Below are 20,649 nucleotides of genomic sequence, written 5' to 3' on the forward strand. Positions count from 1 at the left end.
CATTCCCCAAAATACAAAGTCCCACTGCACATTAAACATTCTGCTACGCATAATTGTGGACCATAAAACCAGTCATAAGGGTCAATCTAAGGGTTAAAAAAAAACCTAAATATTGAGAAAATCACCTTTAAAGTTGTCCATATTAACATTGTAGCAATGTATATTACTAATCAAAAATTAAGTTTTGATATATCTACAGTAGGAGATTTACAAAATATCTTAATGAAACATGATCTTTACTTAATATCCAAATGATTTTGAGCCATACAATGTATTTTTGGCTATTGCTACAAATATACCCGTGCTACTAAAGACTGGTTTTGTGGTCCAGGGTCACAATTATATTTCAAGCCAACTGCTGATATCAAACACTGTTTATTTATATATTATGTGTGACGGTCATAAAAGAGTTCAAACCTGCATTGCTTCTAGTGCCTCTTTAAGTTGCTGTCTCTCCGGGCGGTCCATAGAGTGACTTACAAGCTCCTGTGGACAGACACCATAATGATAAGTCAAACATACTTAGCCTTACACAAGACTTAGCCTGTTTATGGTGATACTTCACTCTAAAAGAAATTATTTTAATGGTGTGTACAAACTGTATGTATATATACACAAACACGCACTTAAAAATATTTATACCATGGGGCTGTTAAAAGCTTGACTGAATGCTTGTAGTAGTATTGTTAAATTGCTACAATAGTACACTATCAGTCAAAAGGTTTTGAACAGTAAGATTTTTAATGTTTTTTAAAGTCTCTTCTGCTCACCAAGCCTGCATTTATTTAATCATATACTGCAGAAACTGTAAAATTTTGCAATATTTTTACTGTTTGAATACATTTTAAAATGTCATTTATTCCTTTGATTTAAAAGCTGAAATTTTAGCATCATTACTCCAGCGACATGATCGATCAGAAATCATTCTAATATTCTGATCTGCTGCCCAAAAAAATTATTATTGCTATTATGTTGAAAACAGCTGAGCCGAATTTTGTTGACGTTTCTTTAATGAATAGAAATTTCAGAAGAACAGCCATTTATCTGAAATAGAAATCTTTTGTAACATTATAAATGTCTTTATCGTCACTTTGATCAATATAAAGTATCCTTGCTAAATAAAAGTAATTATATAAATTATATAAAATATAATTATATACAATTTACATAATTTCTTTCCCCTAAAAACATACTGATTCCAAGCTTTTGAATGGTATAGTGTATAATGTTACAAAAGCTTTTTATTTCATATAAATGCTGACGTTTCTATTCATCAAAGAATACTGAAAAAAAGTTCTCAACTGTTTTAAATATTGGTAATAATAATAATAAAATGTTTCTTGAACAGCAAATGAGCATATTAGAATGATTTCTGAAGGATCATTTCACACTGAAAACTGAATGATGCTGAAAATTTAGCTTTGATCACAGGAATAAATTACATTTTAAAAAAACATTCAAATAGAAAACAGTTTTTTTAAAAAGTAAAAATATTTTACAGTGTTACTGTTTTGCTGTACTTTGAATTAAAGCTGGGTAAGCAGAAGAGACTTCTTCGAAAAACATTAAAAATCTTTTAAAAAACCTTTGACTGATAGTGTACTTCTAGTTGTCAACTGCATTATGGTTCTATATCACTTCTTAAACTTTTTTTAAGTTCCAGTAGCCTACAAAAGCAAATGAACTAATGTTTACACTTCTTGTAGGTCTTTTTAGATTAAGCAAACTTTTCAAGAACAAGCACATGGCATCTCAAGCACAACTCACACACAGCAACACCCTGGGTTTGAGTGTATGAAATGGTCTGCGGATAATATGATTTAAGCATGGCTGATTTAAACACTGTCACTGTATCCACCTCCCAATGCTCACTTCCCTCTTCCGATGCATCCTGGCCGTCTGTCACACGTCACACTCTTTCTCTCCGTATCCATTATTAATATGTGTTGTGAATTAATGATGGTTTGTATCATGCAGGGCGTCCTGTTTTATACATGATCTCTATTAGCAGTGGCTGAGCAGAGTGGAGAGCCACATGGGTCTTGTTGGATGAGGTAAAACGATCTGAATGTTTTATGGGGTTTTCAGGTTCGCAAGGTACTGCGGTCCTACTGCTTTCGAACTTTAAATTGGAATACATAAAAGCTGAACAGATACCTTAATTTTTCTTATAACACACTTAATGACAGATGAGCTCACTGTAGGATCTCACCTTAAGCAGAAGGTGGTATTTGAGGACCCTCTGCATAGGAACCACCAGGAGATCCTGCAGTTTGAACTTCCCCTCCTGGACCTTCATGGTACACTCCTGTGGAGGAAGATTATTGCAACAGGTCAGCAGGTTTTTAAAAGGAAATCTCAGAACAAATAACGCACACACTAAAAAACACAGACTTTAAACTGACATAATTATTAAATGTGTGTGAAGTTGTGGACGCAGAGCTAGTGCAAGATGAGCATTTGTGGTTAAAAAGTATATACATTTTTATTTATTTTAGAAAATGACAAATCATTTCGCTAGATAAGACCCTTTTTCCTAGGCTGGGATCATGTAGAGCCCTTTGAAGCTGCATTGAAACTGCAGTTTGGACTGTCAACCTGTTGGTCCCCATTGAAGTCCACTATATGGAGAAAAATCCCAAAAGTTTTTTTTGACTGAAGAAAGTAAAACATGTATCTTGGATTCATAGGGGTGAGGAAATTATCAGGGGATTCTTTTTTTCAGCTCTGAAGTGGAAACAGGCTTCAGTTGTTTCTAATCACACACAAAACGACCAGACCATTTATTAAGTAAATAGTAATATAGTCATTTTTTTAAATCAAAAATTGATTTCATTTTGAATAAAGAGTATAAACTGTAAACTGTCTACAAACAGACGTTATCTTTTCCTCTGCACAATTTATCGTTGTCACTTAATGTGTTAAGCACTTCATTTTTAATCTCCCTGTTCTCAAATGACAAGCAAGGAGGACAGGCTACTCAAATGCCATGCTTGACATTCAGAATAGACTGAGGAAGAGGTTCATCATCTCTATGACTATCAGTGACTCCACGTCCCTCCTGATGAAGGATCTCTGACTAATCCACTACAAGAGCCACTCATCTCTTTCCAAGAGGTCTCATAACCACGGGCTGAATGGACTGTACCCGATTACAGAGCCCTTCTTGTATGTGAGATAACAGAACGATAATTATGTGAATTTGTCAACAGGCATGGCCAGAATTGCGGTTGCTGTTATTTCATCTGTAATCTCCTCTAATTCCGTGTGGAAATAATGGCTTCTCTGGCCAGTCTTTATTTTTGGAGTCATTAAAGTAAGCCACACTGCCTCAGACTGGCAGGCACAAAAACAGCTCCGTAGTCTTTGCATCCTGAGCAGCATTAACAGAGAGCAAAATTAGTTCATGTCCCAAAACTGTCAACAGCAGTCTGCTGTAAGGGAACGCTGTGCTGGGGCTGACCACTGGAGCGGTCTGTGGGAGAAAAAGCTGTTAAAAGAGTCTCTGCAGTGTCGCTGCCTCAGCACTGGCTGATGAGGAATACAGTTTTAGTGAGAGAGTGAGACCTGCATGCTGTAGGAAAACTGAGGGACTCAAACATAACTATTAAAAAGGTTCAAACGTTCACTTATGCGCCCTGTTCAAAAGTTTTCACCCCTGGCTCTTAATGCATCGTGTTTCTTTCTGAAGCATAAGTGAGTGTTTGAACCTTTTGAAATAGTTGTGTTTGAGTCCCTCAGTTGTCCTCAGTGTGAAAAGATGGTCTCAAAATCATACAGTCATTGCTGGAAAGGGTTCAAATATGCAAAAGATGCTGTACCAAAGAATCTGCAGGACCTGGAGGATTTTTCTGAAGAACAGTGCTTAAGGGACAAACTAACAACCATCAAAAAAAACAAAAAAAAAAACAGTCGTAGATCATCCAGATAACCACACACAGTATTAAGAACCAAGCGTTCTTCGAGAATATTTGAATAATTTCAGCTATATGTAATAGGGTTGTGACGATGAGGAAATTTCCCCACCGGTTAATCGACATGTGACAACACCGGTAATACCGGTATCACCGTGGGGGGTGGGGGTTTCCCTTTCTCTTTTTTTCTGCTTTTAAATACATGTAATCTTGCCTCAACTGACGCTGATGTTTGGGGCGGTGTGAACGCACCAAAATAAATGCGTGCGTATTATACTTTCACTTTCAGTTTTGCGGGAATTGGCAATTCGGCGTCTATTGTTTGAATGGACGACAAAGTTTGCAGATTGCCTCATTAATGTTTTCAGGTTCCCTTTTTGCATTTGGTGTAGTGGTGCCCGGAGAAGTGGGTATACGCTTAATTTATAAATTCCACCAACCCCCTAGACGTGACTCTCGGCAATCTCTGATGAAATCTGTCGGGTTTTCTATAAGAGACGTTTTGAACTTATTTGAACGCATTTGTTTACTGGATCCCTGGACGTTTACAGGGGTTCACTGGTTGAAGAAATTTCTGATCGTAAAAAACGGCTTCTTTTTATTTGTTAGGTATTATTTTCGTTACTATGTACTTATTTAAATTACTGGGGTGCGGGAGATGGAGCGGCGCAGCCAGGCACATCAAATATATTTCAAAGCAAGCCGGTGCCACGGTCCTGACTGCGTCTTTTTTGGGTGTTTTTAAACGAATATTTACATGATTTTGGCTAATTCAGGACACTACTGAATGATGCGCATCAGAGGGGATTTAGAAGTGGGTACGCAAAGCCGCCTGATAAAGAAGTGGGTATACGCTGTATACCTGCATATACCCTCCACTACACCCAAAATATTGCCAAACAGGCGCTTTTGCATTGCGTTTTGACACTAAATCGTCCGCCATTGTCTTTCTGTAAATTCGACTCCTCTCGTTCTCCTCACGTGATAAATGAAATATGACGCATTGTAGCTATGTTTAGTTTTTAATTATAGTGCATGCTCTCGTCTTAAGTAAATTATTTAGACTTATATTTTCCATTTAATTCAAATAAGTATTTCATAAAAAAAACAAAAACGAATACTTAAAAAAAAAAATGTGGGGACGGTGTCACGGTGGAAAAGTGATGTCACCGGTGTTGCGTCTTAAAACCGGTAACACCGTCAACACCGTCTAATGTGGCAAGCCTAATATGTAAACATCTTTTTATGTAAAACATCTTACTCAGGTACTAACACAGTACTAAATAAAAAACAACACGCATTTTGAATGATCTCTCTTATTTTGTTCAAATTATTCACATTTTCACAGATTCTGCAAAGTGTTCCTAAACTTTCACGTGCCACTATCAATCTTGTAAATGCAAATTTTGTCATTGTTTTGGAGCACAATAGCTTTTAAATAACCTTAAGGCTAACATATTCATACTTAAAGCCAAAAACCTTTCATTTTGATTTCATGGGGACTTTAAAAATGCAAAACAAAGAATCACAAAAGTTGCTAATTTGACTCATCAACTATATTCCAAGTCTTTCACAGCTTTGTGTGAGGAACAGACTGAAATCACAGGAATGATAACAATCTCAGTTTAATGAACAAATTATTCTTTGAGTCAGACTATTTCACAAAACATGTCTCGAATTTTCAGTCCAAGGGCAACAACTAAAGCAATGCAAGTCTTCACTGCTTTTCTTAGCGATAAGAAGAAGGGAAAGATGCTTGTAGATAAATAAAACTTCCTAAAGACCTGTGTCTTTGTTCTCTCCACTTTAGCCCTGATGCCTTTGAGGCTTTTAGTAGACAACAGCTACTGAAAAAGCTTACAAACAGCAGAGACAAGAAACACTAGTTGCCATCCTGGCAGGATGTAAACATCCCAACGCTTGTCATGATGCCACAGCCACTGAAGGAGTTTAGACTGGGGACGTTTAGACTCCCTGTGGGGAAAAACTGATGGTAAGGCATTTGGTTTAAGCCTGGTTTAAGCTTACATCCATTGCTACCTGTAAGCTCTTTCAGTAGCTGTGGTCATCGTATCAGTATTTTATTTTCCAAAGTTGTGTTGCGATAAAAATAGCAACGGGTAGAGCCAGTATCTCACCGAGTGCAACCAAAATATGTATAAAACAATGTGGATTTTTAATAACATAAATCTTTAACGGGTTTTCTATTACATATTTCAGTAAGATACATTACTAACATAAGCCATACCTGAGGTTCTGTTTAAAAAATGTTCAAGATTAGACCGCTTACCTCCACTTTACACTTGACATCTTCCCGTGTGGCAATCAGCTCATCCAGTGTCTTCTGAGCGTTCTCCATTTGGCTGCAGTACTGGCCGTAGATCAGCAGTCTACAAAAGAAAGATCAAAAGATTGATACTATGGCCCTGACATTCAATACTCAGTCTCAACATTTAGGAGGAATAGTTTCATTATGTGCCATCATACAGTCATTAGGGTTTGGTCAATAAATAATGACAGAATGGGTTTATTTTCCCTTTTACCTGAATCTATGCTACAAGTGATGAACAGATAGTTAGTGTTACATAATTTCATAACAGAGCTATATCTGTTGTGCTCTCTTTATCTAATTAATCTGAGTAAAGCATTTAGTGGATTCTGGATTGTGTACAAGTTAATTCAGGCCTTTGAGAACATCAAGACACATTTATTAGATTTTACAATGGGCTCCTGATAGTGATCAGCACATTCTGGAAGCAGCTCAAAGTCATCTCATCTAGAGGATGGCACAGATTTCTGCCTCTGATTTAAGTAGGACACTGGCACAGTTGGCAAGCTCAAGCCCTTGGATGCTCTCAGCTTGCCTTCCTTTTAACTCTGGTGTCTGTTAAGCCAATTTCACTTTATAATATATAATCACTGCTTAGTTATCCTTGATCAGAAGAACGAAATTGCCTGTAATCCCAAAGAAGAAAGATAAAATCTGAAAAAGAAAAGTGGTCAGATCAAAGCAAGATACATTTGATCTAAATCTGAACTGGATTATCCTCGAAGGCAAAATACATCTGGATGGGGTCGAATGAATCAAAGGATGAGGATCAACTCAAATCCAGCTCATTAAGTGTGGTCTCTGAAGTGTTACAATCTTCTTGCAAGTCTCACCTTTCTATGTTGACATGTGAACCACCCGTTAAGATCTGCTCCTGCAAGTAGATGCGAAACTAGCTAAAACAGTAGTCTTCAACTAAAAAGGATGCTACCTTCCTTTTGCTCTGCTCACTGTCTAGGCCTCCGTGCCCTTGGACTAAGCAGGCCTGATTAAAGGCTAATCTGGAACAAGAGAGACGCCTTGGTTCCTCATGGAAATAGATTGATGGAGATTAATGGCGGCCCGCTCAATTATGAGCCAAAACGCACATTCAACGGCATATTGAAAATGCGGGAGCAGGTGTCGGGAATTAGCTGTAATAACAGATGTCACAGGCATAATTGAACATGAAGGTCTTCTTTACAAGGCAATTTCCAGATTAAATGTTTCAGGTGCCTCGTAAAAAGCACTGTGAGGGAGAGACGGTGCTTTATGTAGGCCACTTGAAAAAATGCAAGAATAATGGAACTAGAATCTTCACATGCAATTTTTTCTCAGCTGCTTATGTTCACTTAAGACATAACTAACTATGTTGACCCTCTGGGTTTTACAGAGACAGGTATTTTGATACAATGTTGTGTACAGTTGAGGTCAAAAGTTTACATATACTTTGCAGAATCTGCAAAATGTTAATTATTTTACTAAAATAAGAGGGATCATACATAAAATGCATGTTATTTTTTAGTTAGTACTGACTTGAATAAGATATTTCATATAAAAGACATTTACATATAGTTCACAAGAAAAATAATAGTTGAATTTATAAAAATGCCCCTGTTCAAAAATAAGAAAAAATGTACTTATTTTCATTCTGATCAAATGTTTACACCCCTGGCTCTTACTGCATTGTTTTTCCTTATGGAGCATCAGTGAGTGTTTGAACCTTCTGATCGAATTGAATCTTATTCAGGTCAGTACTAAATAAAAAAATAACATGCATTTTGTATGTTCCCTCTTATTTTGGTAAAACAACTTTGCAGATTCTGCAAGGTGTATGTAAACTTTTGACCTCAAATGTATATCTATCTATTCAAGCGCAAGAAGATATTAAAAATAATTGGCCGTTTGTACACTGTATGAGATGATGCCCTTTGACATTGTGAGAAGAATGCACAAATACCAAATTTCTTTTGCATCTACTTGCACTTGAATGGTTTAAAAAGCACTTGAATGTTTAGAGGCAAGACCTACAAATAAGTGCAAATGATAAACTTTCACTGTATAATGGTTAAACTTTGCAACCAATCCACGAGCCACATTTGTTTGTAGGGGTTAGTCTGTTTAGTTCACGGATCAACTATGAGCCATTAGTTTTTACTGTATTTCTGGTCAAATAAATATCCTTGGTGAGCATAAAATAAATCTTACAAAAACAAAAGAGAGGTAAACTTTGATATACAAACCAATTGCACATGTGTAAAACCATTCAACCATGTCTGCTAGGTACTATTATAAGAACAGCTACTGTATGATTTTTTCCTCATCCATCTCCATTATCCATTCATGCTGCTCAAATGGATGTTCTTTCATACATGCACTCAGACCATGCTTTGTCCATCCACGCTCAGCATCTAATGGTGCTAAATTGGTTAACATCACATTAACAATGAAAAAAAAAATCTTACAAGCACTAGAAATAATGTTGCGAAGTGTAGCATACACATCCATTTAGCAGATTTGATTAGAAAGGCTGCGAATGCTCTTTCATTCAGGGTTGTACTCAGGACATACATTAGTGTGCAACAGAGATCACTCTTTAATGACCCATTAATTATGTGTGTTTAAATGCAATCGGAGTAGAAGTGAAACATGTTAACAACCAGAAGCAACGCAGTGCAGCCTCAAGGAATGTGCTCTTTATGAGGCCAATTCTGTTGACTGATCCAGCTTGGAGTGTAAAACACTTGGCCTCGGCCTCCCTAAAGGCATCAGAGTTGTAAGAGAAAGGTGTTGAAATGAAAAGAAATGTTGCGATTTGTTTTGCCACTGTCTAGTTGGCTTTATGACGCCAGATACCCTTAGACATGCAACATCCTGACAACTGCAATGGCAAAACAGTCAAGGCTGTTCAGACTCTTCTTTAGAAGTTCATCCTGGTTTCCTCCTCTTTTGGCACTTTGGACTATGAGGGTGGGATGTGATCGAGAAGGAAAGAAAGAGAGAGAGAAAGAGAGAGAGAAGGCCTTGGGTTGCTTAAGTGTGAATATTCCCCAGGGTGAAAGCCTTTGCCATCTCTGTGTAAACACATGCTCTTTGAATTCAACTCTCTTCCGCTGCTCTCACCCGCCGCACCAACTTTCTCATTATGGCAAATCTGTCATGCATGTTATTTCACAGAAAATACAATTTGGTATAGACGCTCTCCTTCCAGCTTCTATCTGTCTATTGGAAAAGACCCAGGCTAGCGAGGAAAACGGAAAGCAAAGTGGAAGTGACAGGCCGGTGAGAGAAGTAATAGTCTCTGACATGAGGCATTGAAGACCCCTCACCTTCACTCTAGCAGAGCCCGCATGGAGTGAATAGCGGCTCAATTTCAACGCAAACCAACTAATAATGTTCCTCAGCTACTCTGAGCTCATTCCGACAGTATCACATAAATTAGTTCGGAAATAACACTGCAAAAAAAATTCCCATTTGAGACTTCAACGACCTCTATCACGGTTTAAAAGCGGTGATTTGCTTTTAAACCAGAATTTGCTGCGTTTTAGAAAGCAGCTTGACGATTTAGTTTAAAACAAGATGGTATTTTCGCTCTTCAATATGCCCTTCACAGTGTCAACAGCTTCTGAAAAGCTTCTCAATTATTTCATTCTATGGAACGCAGCGCCGCAAAAGGTCGCAGGGACTTACAAGTGGAGATAACAAAATTAATTAAAGGCAGCTGGGCTTTTGGAGCAATGGACGGAGGTGTGGAAGATAGCAGGCGCACAACGGCCAAATCCCCTGGCCATTTCTCTCTTTGTTGAAAGGAAAGGGAGAGGGACTACGCATCCCATAATGAAAAAGAGAAACATGCCAATCAGACGAAAAATTGCAAAGGCGAATGACACAGGCCTGCTTTAATGAAATGAATAAATTGCCAAACATACTCAGTGTTATTTAATGCTTAATGTCACCAAATGTAAATATATCCGGTCAGATTTCATTGTGAGGAAAACTTTTATAAAAGCCACCCTCTTTCTCTTCTCAAATATTTTCTTTCTTCTTATTATGAAGAGAAAAAAATCATAAAATTAAGCCGTTCGACTGCCATTTCATGTGAAGTGTTCAACCATATTTGAGACTGTCTGAGAATTAACTAATTCAAAGAGAAGTGACAGTAAGTGTGCATGAGAAAAGATTATTGATAAGTGATGCACAGGGTCAGAAATGAATGCGGGTTTGTGGCAAAAACGCCACTAAAATGAACAAAAACGGCTCATAAATTTAAGACAAAGGGGACAAAAAATGTCCCTGCAAAATTACGGCTGTCGCAATTGAAATTAAATTTCTCAGTGTGATTCCCTCACAGTGGATCAGATTGCTTTTACATGCTGTTTTGTGCAGTGTTGAGCCTTATAACCAATCAAACGCATTTCTGATGAATTTAGGAATGCACTGGCCAATCAGAGGCGCTTAGATTAGTCAGCCCTGAAAATGCGCCATTTAGAGGCGCTTAGATTAGTCAGAGCTGAAAGCGCCATCGCTGTGTTAAATGCACAAACTGAAAAATTCCCTCATTATCAACAACGCAGATACAATGTAAATAAAAGATTAATTTTCCAGCTTCATTGATTCAGGGTTGGTACAGATACTGTAAAATGAAATTCCAGGACTTTCAATGACTTTTTGAGCACTACCTTTTTGATTTTCAAGGGCTTCAATCAGAGATCTTACTTATCAAACAAATGTCTTATCAAATTCTAAAAAAAAATATATACTAGAAAAAAATGGCAAAAATAAAGTGAAGTGCATGCAAAGTATAATTATTACAAAGTATACTACACTTTTACTATAGTAAAAGCACTGTTTGTTTTCTTAAAAGATTTGTATTTGTATATAATGTATATAATCTCTTTTTTTTCTTGGTTTTGTTTTTGTAACTGTGCTGCCCTAATACTGTTTAAAAAAAAAAAAAGAAATCAGAAAAAGATTTACGAAATCACTCCCGAGTCCTGATCTGAAACAAATGATTTGCAATCCGCACTACAAAGTCCTAATCTGAATAATTATTCGCGGAACAACATTTTATATCAGGACTCGGAGCGCTGATCGCAAATCATTTGACTTAGATCGAAACTTTGCGTATAGCGAATCATTTGATTTAGATCGTGACTTTAAATTGTGTATCACGAATCATACGATTGAAATCATTCAATTGCAAAATGATTCACAAACCTGTTCCGATCTAAATCAAATGATTCGCCATACATGCTCCAAAGTCCCGATCTGAATCAAATGATTCATGATACACGAATTCCAATCTAAATTAAATGACGCGTGATACGTGATTTGAAGTCTTGATCTAAGTCAAATGATTTGCGATTTGAAGTCCCGATATGAAACAAATGATTTGCGATACGCAATCTGATTGGAGCTCTTCAAAACACTGAATCATTTTTCAACGCAATGGTTTACCTGATTCTGAGTTTCGAAAAGCTCTGTTTCACCCATTACTACGTGCTTTTTGAAATCATTACAAGTGATGTCGAAATTCAAAGATAAATGGCTCTTTTCATTTAATCTGGATTTTGCTAGTGAATCGTATAAAATGAATAATCAAAGTCATGAGTTGGAATCAATTGGAGCGGTTCCAGCATAAATGTCTCACTCAAATGATTTGGTTAATCTATTCCTATTTTCGTGTCTTCAGCCAAGTTTACACAACACTGTCTGTCCTAATAATGGCTTAAGTCGCTAATTTTCTGACATTAACTGAAATAAGCGAAAAAGCTATGTTTTTTAATTGTTTGAATTTTGCATGAAAAGATACACTATATTGCCAAAAGTATTCGCTCACCTGTCTTGACTCGCATATGAACTTAAGTGACATCCTATTCCTAAGCCATAGGGTTCAATATGACGTCGGTCCACCCTTTGCAGCTATAACAGCTTCAACCCTTCTGGGAAGGCTGTCCACAAGGTTTAGGAGTGTGTTTATGGGAATTTTTGACAATTTTTCCAAAAGCGCATTTGTGAGGTCACACAGTGATGTTGGACGAGAAGGCCTGGCTCTCAGGCTCCGCTCTAATTCATCCCAAAGGTGTTCTATCGGGTTGAGGTCAGGAATCTGTGCAGGCCAGTCAAGTACTAAGAACTAAAGGGCCAGGCCCAGCTCCCGAAAAACAACCCCACACCATAATCCCCCCTCCACCAAACTTTACACTTGGCACAATGCAGTCAGACAAGTACCTTTCTCCTGGCAACCGCCAAACCCAGACTTGTCCATCAGATTGCCAGATGGAGAAGCACGATTCATCACTCCAGAGAATGTGTCTCCACTGCTCTAGAGTCCAGTGGTGGCGTGCTTTACACCACTGCATCCGACGCTTTGCATTGCACTTGGTGATGTATGGCTTGGATGCAGCTGCTCGGCCATGGAAACCCATTCCATGAAGCTCTCTGCACACTGTTTGGAGGTCTGTAGCGATTGACTCTGCAGAAAGTTGGCGACCTCTTCGCACTATGCATCCACTGACCCCGCTCCGTCAGTTTACGTGGCATAAACGGTCGTTCCCAAATGCTTACACGTTCTTATAATACAGCTGACAGTTGACTGTGGAATATTTAGGAGTGAGGAAATTTCACGACTGGACTTGTTGCACAGGTGGCATCCTATCACAGTTCCACGCTGGAATTCACTGAGCTCCTGAGAGCGACCCATTCTTTCACAAATGTTAGTAAAAACAGTCTGCATGCCTAGATGCTTGATTTTATACACCTGTGGCCATGGAAGTGATTGGAACACCTGATTCCGATTATTTGGATGGGTGAGCGAATACTTTTGACAATATATGTGCTTATTGAAAAAAACTACAACTTATTTCATAGATACAGTGTCTTTTAATAATTCAAGCATTTTTCATATACCTCTTCAGGAATATTGCTATTTTCAAGGGTTTTCCAGGCCTTAATTTTCAAAAAGTCAAATTTAAGTACTTCAGGCACTTTGTACGAACCCCATTGATTATAACGGGAGTTTTTGCACAACTTGTGCTAGACTTGGCTAACGTCATGGATCATGTTTGTCTATGTAGCCAGTATGTGGTGTGCTCAAAACGAAACAAAAACGTTTTATTTTGTTTTCTATATCGATAATCATCATGATATAAGTAAGGGATAATCAACGGTTTGCCGTGCGTTAAAGGATTTTAAATGCACGACGTGGAGGCTAATAACCGCCCGACGCGAAGCGGAGGGTGGTTGCCTCCGCGAAGTGCATTTTAAATCCTTTAACGCACGGCAAGCCGTTGATTATCCCGCTTATTCCATGGTTATAGACAAATTAAAACTAGGATTGATACTTGCAGCGCAAAATTTGACTGAATGGATAAAAAAGACGGTTATTTTCGTCAGTTATGACACGCAGCTCTAGCATTCTGGCCGCTTCAAATCAGACTCAGAGATTAAATAGTCCGGTAAGATCACATTTATTTGAATGAAATATAGCATTTGTTTCAGTAGATTATCGATCGACCAAGAGAGAGTGTGAAGGCAAGAGAGATGACAGTTGTGTGTGTGTGTGTGCGTAACGTTACCTGCCTGCATGCTGCGCGTCTCTCTCTACAAACAACATTCATTCAAAAACAGCAGCTTTACCGCCCCGTTGCTGAGGAATATAATGTAGCGATCTAGTATCTAGGCTATTTTAATAAGGATCGCAGGCAAACGCTGACAAGAAGTTTATGTATGTACGCAGCACAATGCGATCTCCTCTCTCTCTCTCTCTCTCTCTCTCTCTCTCTCTCTCTCTGTGCTTTTGCGTGCATCAATTAAAGCAGCGCATTAATATAGAACGGTGATTAAACTGACTTGGAACTACCTGTGCATTAAACGGTTTTACTGCACACCTGCCAGCCAATCAGAATCCAGTATCCAGACATTCCATGGAATAAAGAACTATAATCTACAATAACGATTTAGTCTTAATACTGCAGCCCTATGACCTCCTGTTTTTTAAATGTTTAATTTAGATACTATTTTAAACAGACTATTGTTATTGACAACAGTTTAACATATTGATTAAAGTAACTGGGTAAATTAAGTAAGTAAAATAAGTATTTGACATAAAAAAAGTATTTGACATCAAATTTGGTTTTTATATAATAAGGTGATTATGAAAATCAATTCCAGGTAGCAAATATTGCCCCTTAATGGAAAGACGTGTAAAAAGAAAGAAATAAAATCAAGCAGAAAGCAAGAAAGTCCAGTGATAAGGCATGCGTGTCAGAGCAGGGCCGCACCACTGCAATGTTGTGCCAAATAGCATGTTAGTGTGAGCACCCACGGAAGACTGGCTCAATGAGATGACAGGCTCCGAATTACATAAATAAAAGAGTGCGGGCGAGAGAGGCGGTGCTGTCACGCCGACTCTGTGTGATGCTGCCCGCTGGGCTCGGGGAAATGGGCCAATTACCTATGCAAAGTGACAAATGGAAACAATAGGGCTGTCTCCTCAATCTCTATTCTTTTCCATTCTTTTTTTAGGAAGTGATCGATCCCTAACACCAAGTTAAACAACTGTAAACAGCATATAAACATTCTGAGTGGGTTTGCTTCAGTTAATGGGAGTTAAAAAAAAACACTTGGATCTTACAGAACATTTCGCGAGAAATTTCCATCAGAGCGTGCTGTCATTACAGAAAACGAACCTGTGATTATCATTACCTACACCACAGTAATGTAGAGATCAGCCTCTCGCTGTGAGAATGCAAATGCCCTCCGCAGATGCTGTATTCAGTGAATCTGATGCAGAACAAAGTCTCAGTTCCTCACGCAAGAGCCTATACAGTAATTCTCATTGGGAGAAGTCATTTACCCACCCGAGAGATAAGATATCTATGGAAGCACTCAAGCGGAGGTTAAATTAGATGTCTACAGCAGAGAGGAAGATAAAAGAGAAACAAAGTCTTTAATGTGCATTAGAACAAGTGGCTGCTATAAAGGGCATACTGAGGACTTTCAAGTCAACATGAAATCAGCACTAAGTATCTCGCACATTAAAGCAATGCAAGTTATTGCAATAAAAGCAAATAAGAACAGACTAGTAGAAACATACTTAGCACTCTTAAAGCGACAGTTCAACCAAACATTACAATTTTTTTTTTTATTTACAGTACTCAACTCATTTGTCATTTCAAACCTGACTTTACAAAATGGGGAACACAAAATACGTGCAATTACAGAACTGTGCAAAAGTCTTAGGCCCCTAGTATTTTCACCTGCTAAAAATGGTTTAAAGCCTGTTATTTCTGTTTTGCTGTAGAATGTCAGTAGGTAATATCAGTTTACATTTCCAAACATTCATTATGCCAATAATTGTAATAATCCAGTAAGATTTTTGTTTGCACAGGGAGTCTGACAACAGCTAGTGCTCCAAACAGAGATCAGATCTCATTATCATCATCCAGTCTGTCTGGAATGACATGAAGAAACAGAACAAACTGAGACAAAATACATCCAGAGGAACTGTGGCAACGTCTCCAAGATATTTAAGAGGCCTACCTGGAAAGCTACAGTACGTTTTAAAGTATTAGGCACTATACTGTCAAAAACATATAATGCTGTCAAAAAATAATTAAATAGATTTTAATTATCAATTAACTTGAAACCAACATTTGGGGTGACCATCCTTTGCGTTTAAAGTAGCTTTTGTCCTAGGTACACTAGTTTTTCGGTTAGCTTGCATGTAGAATTCTTGAAGCATCTTTGAGATGTGCAACAGTTCTTTCGGATTTATTTTTTCTGTTTCTTCATTTCATTCCAGACAGACTGGATGATGATGAGATCAGATCTGGCTGTTCTCAGACTCTTTGTGCAAACAAAAATCTCACTGGATTAGTATAATTAATAGCAAAATGTGTCAGTCTGAAATATTAGTTTACATTTCCAAACATGCAATTAATTGTAATAATCCAGTGAGACAACAGCCAGTGCTGCACATAGAGATCTGATCTCATCATTATCCAGTCTGTCTGGAATGACATGAAGAAACAGAAAAAAAATGGAGACAGAATAAATCCAAAAGAACTGTGGCAATGTCATCAAGAATTCTACATGCAAAGCTACCTGAAAAACTATGTGCAAGTTAATTATATCTTTTGCTGTACACACTACAGCAAAAGATAGAAATAACTGACTTAAAAACATTTTTTGTTGGAGAAACAACTAAGACTTTGGCACAGTACTGTATGTCTCATACAATGAAAGTCAATGAGTTCCAAAGTTGTATTGTTTTGCAATATCTTCTTGTCATACAGGTTGAGGATAACATGAGGGTGAGTAAAAATGACAGAAGTGAACCATTACTCAAACACAACAACATTTTGCAAGATTGATTAATTATGTCAATCGATTTTCCTCATTTCGTATTAATCCCATTTATATTTGGACTTATATTATACATAAATTACATCTGATGGAAGTCTAAAATTATTTTTCTGATCTAAAAGGTTAAAAATGTCCACTGAACTTACTAGGGTCACAAGTAAAGTTGCTAAAGTCTAGGACTTTGACTTCAAAATATTCATGTAACAAAGAGGATTTTTATATCCCTGGTGTCTGATAACACTGCGTCCATGGAGATCATGATCCAAGAATTGCAGCAACGTTAATTCCTAAGATATTACTGCAAGGTCATCTGGCTGTTTAATAAACCAGAACACTAGACCAAAGTTCCCATCTCTGAGGACGCATGCACTCTAATTGCAGTGAGGTCATAATTTTGTGTTACACCTACTTGATTTTATTAAGTAGGTCCCAGTTGGGATAAAAACAGCAATTGTGCTGAGCACAGCAAGAGCAGAACTCTTATACAGAAATATGGATTCAGAGGGTCTCAGTAATGCCTGATAACGCAGAGTTTAATGTAGTGTAGCATTACTAGAATAAGCTGACTGTTACAGGGCCTGTCACTTAGTCAGGCTTCAGTGTTTCTAAATCCAAAGGGAACTGCAGGGAAATTGCACATTACTGAGCTGAATCAGCAGCGGTCCCAGACCAGTGACCTGGGGTACACCAGGTATAGCCGCTCACATTCAAACTTCAGAGAGAATATGAGTGACTCATCTGCATCTTAATATTTTGTCCAGCATGTAAATGAGAGGAATAGACAAAAGAAGATATTTTGAAAAATGTCTCAATGTACCCTATTACTTTAAGGTTTAAAAAATGACTGTAAAAAGAAAGTGGATGTATAGCGGCTGGCTAAATCCTCCATCTTTGGTAGGTACAGATGAAATGGTGTTATGATTTTACCAGAGCCCCTGGGTATCTGTCATCCATTGCGGATAAAGTAGCTAAAACATTCTCTATTATCTGGTTATTGATTTTTGATACAGCAGCTACAGGAGACAAAAAGAGCACTCAAAACAGGAAGCGTTCAGCTCTAAAGCAGCAGACTTTCACAGACAGGTCTATTTTCTTTCTAAGCCCTGTGGGTTGTGGGCTCTGATGAGGATTTATTTTAAAATAGCTGGGCTGTTGTGGTCAGGCCTTGCTGGTGTGATGGATTTTTTTAGGGTGGGCGACAGCAGCAAGACTTTCCCTCCTTCACTTGAGGTCATTTCAGCTCAGAAGAGGCTTAAGGTGTTGACAAAAGGGAGAGATGTTATAATAGTACTGACAGTGATAAACCAAAATACTCCATCAAGGTACTGACCTCTCCTTGAAGTCTAGAAAGATCTTTCCCAAGCCGTTGCCCCCGCTCACCATGGTCAGGTCAATGGCCCTCAGCAGAGCAAAATGGACCTTGATGATGTCCTGTGGAAGAATTACCAAGACATCCCAGCCAAGCATTATTTATCTATTTGATGGACATATTTTTGCCTTGTCAGAATTATTAGTTTGCTGTTAGATGCAAGCTTTTGCCCATATGCCTGGGTTGCCAAAATGGGAAAATTTAAACTGTTATTAAATTGAATCTTAAATATATTATAATAATACTTCGACTTTATTTTTAAATTGGAACAAATACATAGCAATAATCAGTACAGTCAACATTTATAGTGACACGCAAAAGTATTTATACCTTATCATTTTTTCACATTTTTTCCACATCAATCTACACTCCATGCACCATAATGACAAAGCAAAAACAGAATTGTCACAACTTTACACATTTATTAAAAATGAAAACAACCGGAACACGCACATTGCATAAGTATTCATACCCTTAACGCAATTTGCACATCAACATTTGACAATTATCTGCCATTTATCGCCTCACCTCTTTTCCTCTCAAGCTCTGTCATACATGTTCAGGTTTCTCCAGAGGTTCTGAATGCTCTGGACTGGGTTTTCATTAAGGCTGTCTCAATATTTTGGAGCACTGAGCTTACTCTGATGAGTCCCTCAGTGCCTGCTACTGAAAAACAGCCCCACAGCATAAGGCTTCTACCAGCACACTTTACTTTTGGGACGGTACTTTCAAACATGATGGTTGAAATTGAGGTTCATCAGACCAGAGAATCTTGTTTCTCACAGTCTGAGGGTCCTTAAGGCGTTTTTTTCTTTTTTCATGTATCTTCACTGAGGAGAGGATTGAGTCCTTTTGTCTACATATATGATCATGGAGCTCAACTAGAGTGACCATCAGCTTCTTGGTCACCTCTATAGCCAAGGCCCTTCTCCATCAATTGTTGAGTTTGGCCAGGAGGCCAGCTCTAGGAAGTAGGGATGTTCAGCAATCAAAATTATTCGGCTGAAAAAAGCAATAGCAAAAAAAGCTCTTTCGGTGTTAGGGTTAAGCAAAAAGGCCGAATAAATTATACCGAACAATGACGTGACGTGATCAAACAGAGCCGCACAGTAATGTATCAAACATGTCGGCAGTGTGAAAGCATTTAAAACTGTCAGAGAAAGACGCAAAAATCATTACAAGCACCGACAGCGAGAGACTGTTTAGTATCGCATGTCGTCCATGAGAAGAGAAAGGGTTGGTTGTTGCTGGTTACTTTATGATGACTGAAATCGCGAAATGGCCTTAAACCATTAGTAAATAAACTACAGAACGTTATGTTTTTTAATACACGCTCAAATTGTATTTATTCTAACAGCGCTGCACAAGCTCAGGGTTCCAAGTCCAAAGAGCGAGGAAAATATGCGCTGAAACATTCATTAAACCTGCTGCTGTCACCAAAACGTAGTGCTGAGGTCTTCTTGTGGGTTTCCGCCAAAATAAAAGTCAACATTCATAAATGTTAGCATTGTAATTTTACTGTTGTTCTGTAAAATAAAATAAAAAAATAACACAAAAATAATGATAACAATCATTACAAAAGCTATATTAATACATTTGTTATAACATTCTCTTTTGCTCAGCAAGGCTGCATTTATTTGTACATTAAAAACACAAGCCTGATTTAAGAAGGGAGTCTTAAAAATGGCCAAAGAATATTATATTACTAACTTATTAATTTTAAGTTAAATTGTGCTTTGTTGTTAGGCTATAATGTCTACTAGAATGTTAAAAATGTTCAGTGTTAAATACATATTTTTTAATTGTTGTTTTGTAATCAATTTTTTTCTGTAAAAAGCAAGACAAAACTGTAAAAAGCAAATATGAACCATTTAATTTATGCAATGGTGAAAAAAATGGCAAAATACATGTGGAAAAAACACGAAAAAAATGTGTTCGGTAATAGGCCTTCGGCCCCGTGTGTAATTTTGTTCGGCTTCGGCCAAGAATTTTCATTTCGGTGCATGCCTACTAGGAAGAGTCATGGTTGTTTTAAACTTCTTCCATTAAGGGTAACAGAGACTACATGCTTCTGTGAACCTTCAATGCAGCAGAATTCGTTTTACCTCAGGGCTTGGTTTTTGCTCTGATGTGCATTTTCAGCTGTTAGACCTTTTATTAAGACATGTGAGCCTTTCTGAATCACACCCATTCAATTGAATTTGCCACAGGTTAACTTCCCTTAAAGTGTAGTAACATCTACAAGCAATATAAATGCTCCTGAGCTAAATTTCAACTGTCCCAGATACGGAATCATTTAGGTTTTTTATTTAAATTTGTAAAGATGTTAAAAACTTGTTTTTTGCTTTGCTATTATGGGGTATGGAGTGTAGATTGATGTGGGGAAAAAAAGTAATTTAAAGCAGTTTAACATAAGGCAGCAACATAGTGAAAAAAATGAAGGGGTATGAATACTTTCGGAAGGCACTGTATGTTAACAACACAAATATGGCAAATGTACATAGTAAATGATCACTCACCTCTAAATTCACAAATATGGCCTCCATATCCTGCGGCGTTAACACTTGCTTCAGGGGGATCATATAATTCTAAAACGATAAAATAGAAGAAAATCCCATAACTGTCAGGAAGTGTATTCCATGTAATTAAATCCATTTATTAAATGTATTTAAAGTCAAAGCATATAATCA

General features: G+C 37.7%; 1 protein-coding gene across 5 annotated transcripts in view; it reads right to left on the reverse strand.

The window, feature by feature from the left end:
- The window catches only part of vav2 (vav 2 guanine nucleotide exchange factor), a 231,250-nt gene that overhangs the window by 30,794 nt on the left and 179,807 nt on the right, over nucleotides 1-20,649 (reverse strand). For all 5 annotated transcript variants that reach the window (XM_073824153.1, XM_073824154.1, XM_073824151.1 and 2 more), the window contains exons 7-11: nucleotides 20,479-20,547; nucleotides 17,921-18,021; nucleotides 6,205-6,304; nucleotides 2,213-2,308; nucleotides 418-486 (exon numbers count right to left, since the gene is read on the reverse strand). In XM_073824153.1, the coding sequence (XP_073680254.1) occupies nucleotides 418-486; nucleotides 2,213-2,308; nucleotides 6,205-6,304; nucleotides 17,921-18,021; nucleotides 20,479-20,547 (435 nt within the window). The remainder of the gene's footprint in view (nucleotides 1-417; nucleotides 487-2,212; nucleotides 2,309-6,204; nucleotides 6,305-17,920; nucleotides 18,022-20,478; nucleotides 20,548-20,649) is intronic.

Source organism: Garra rufa, chromosome 19 (genome assembly GCF_049309525.1).
Source record: "Garra rufa chromosome 19, GarRuf1.0, whole genome shotgun sequence".
Taxonomy (NCBI): domain Eukaryota; kingdom Metazoa; phylum Chordata; class Actinopteri; order Cypriniformes; family Cyprinidae; genus Garra; species Garra rufa.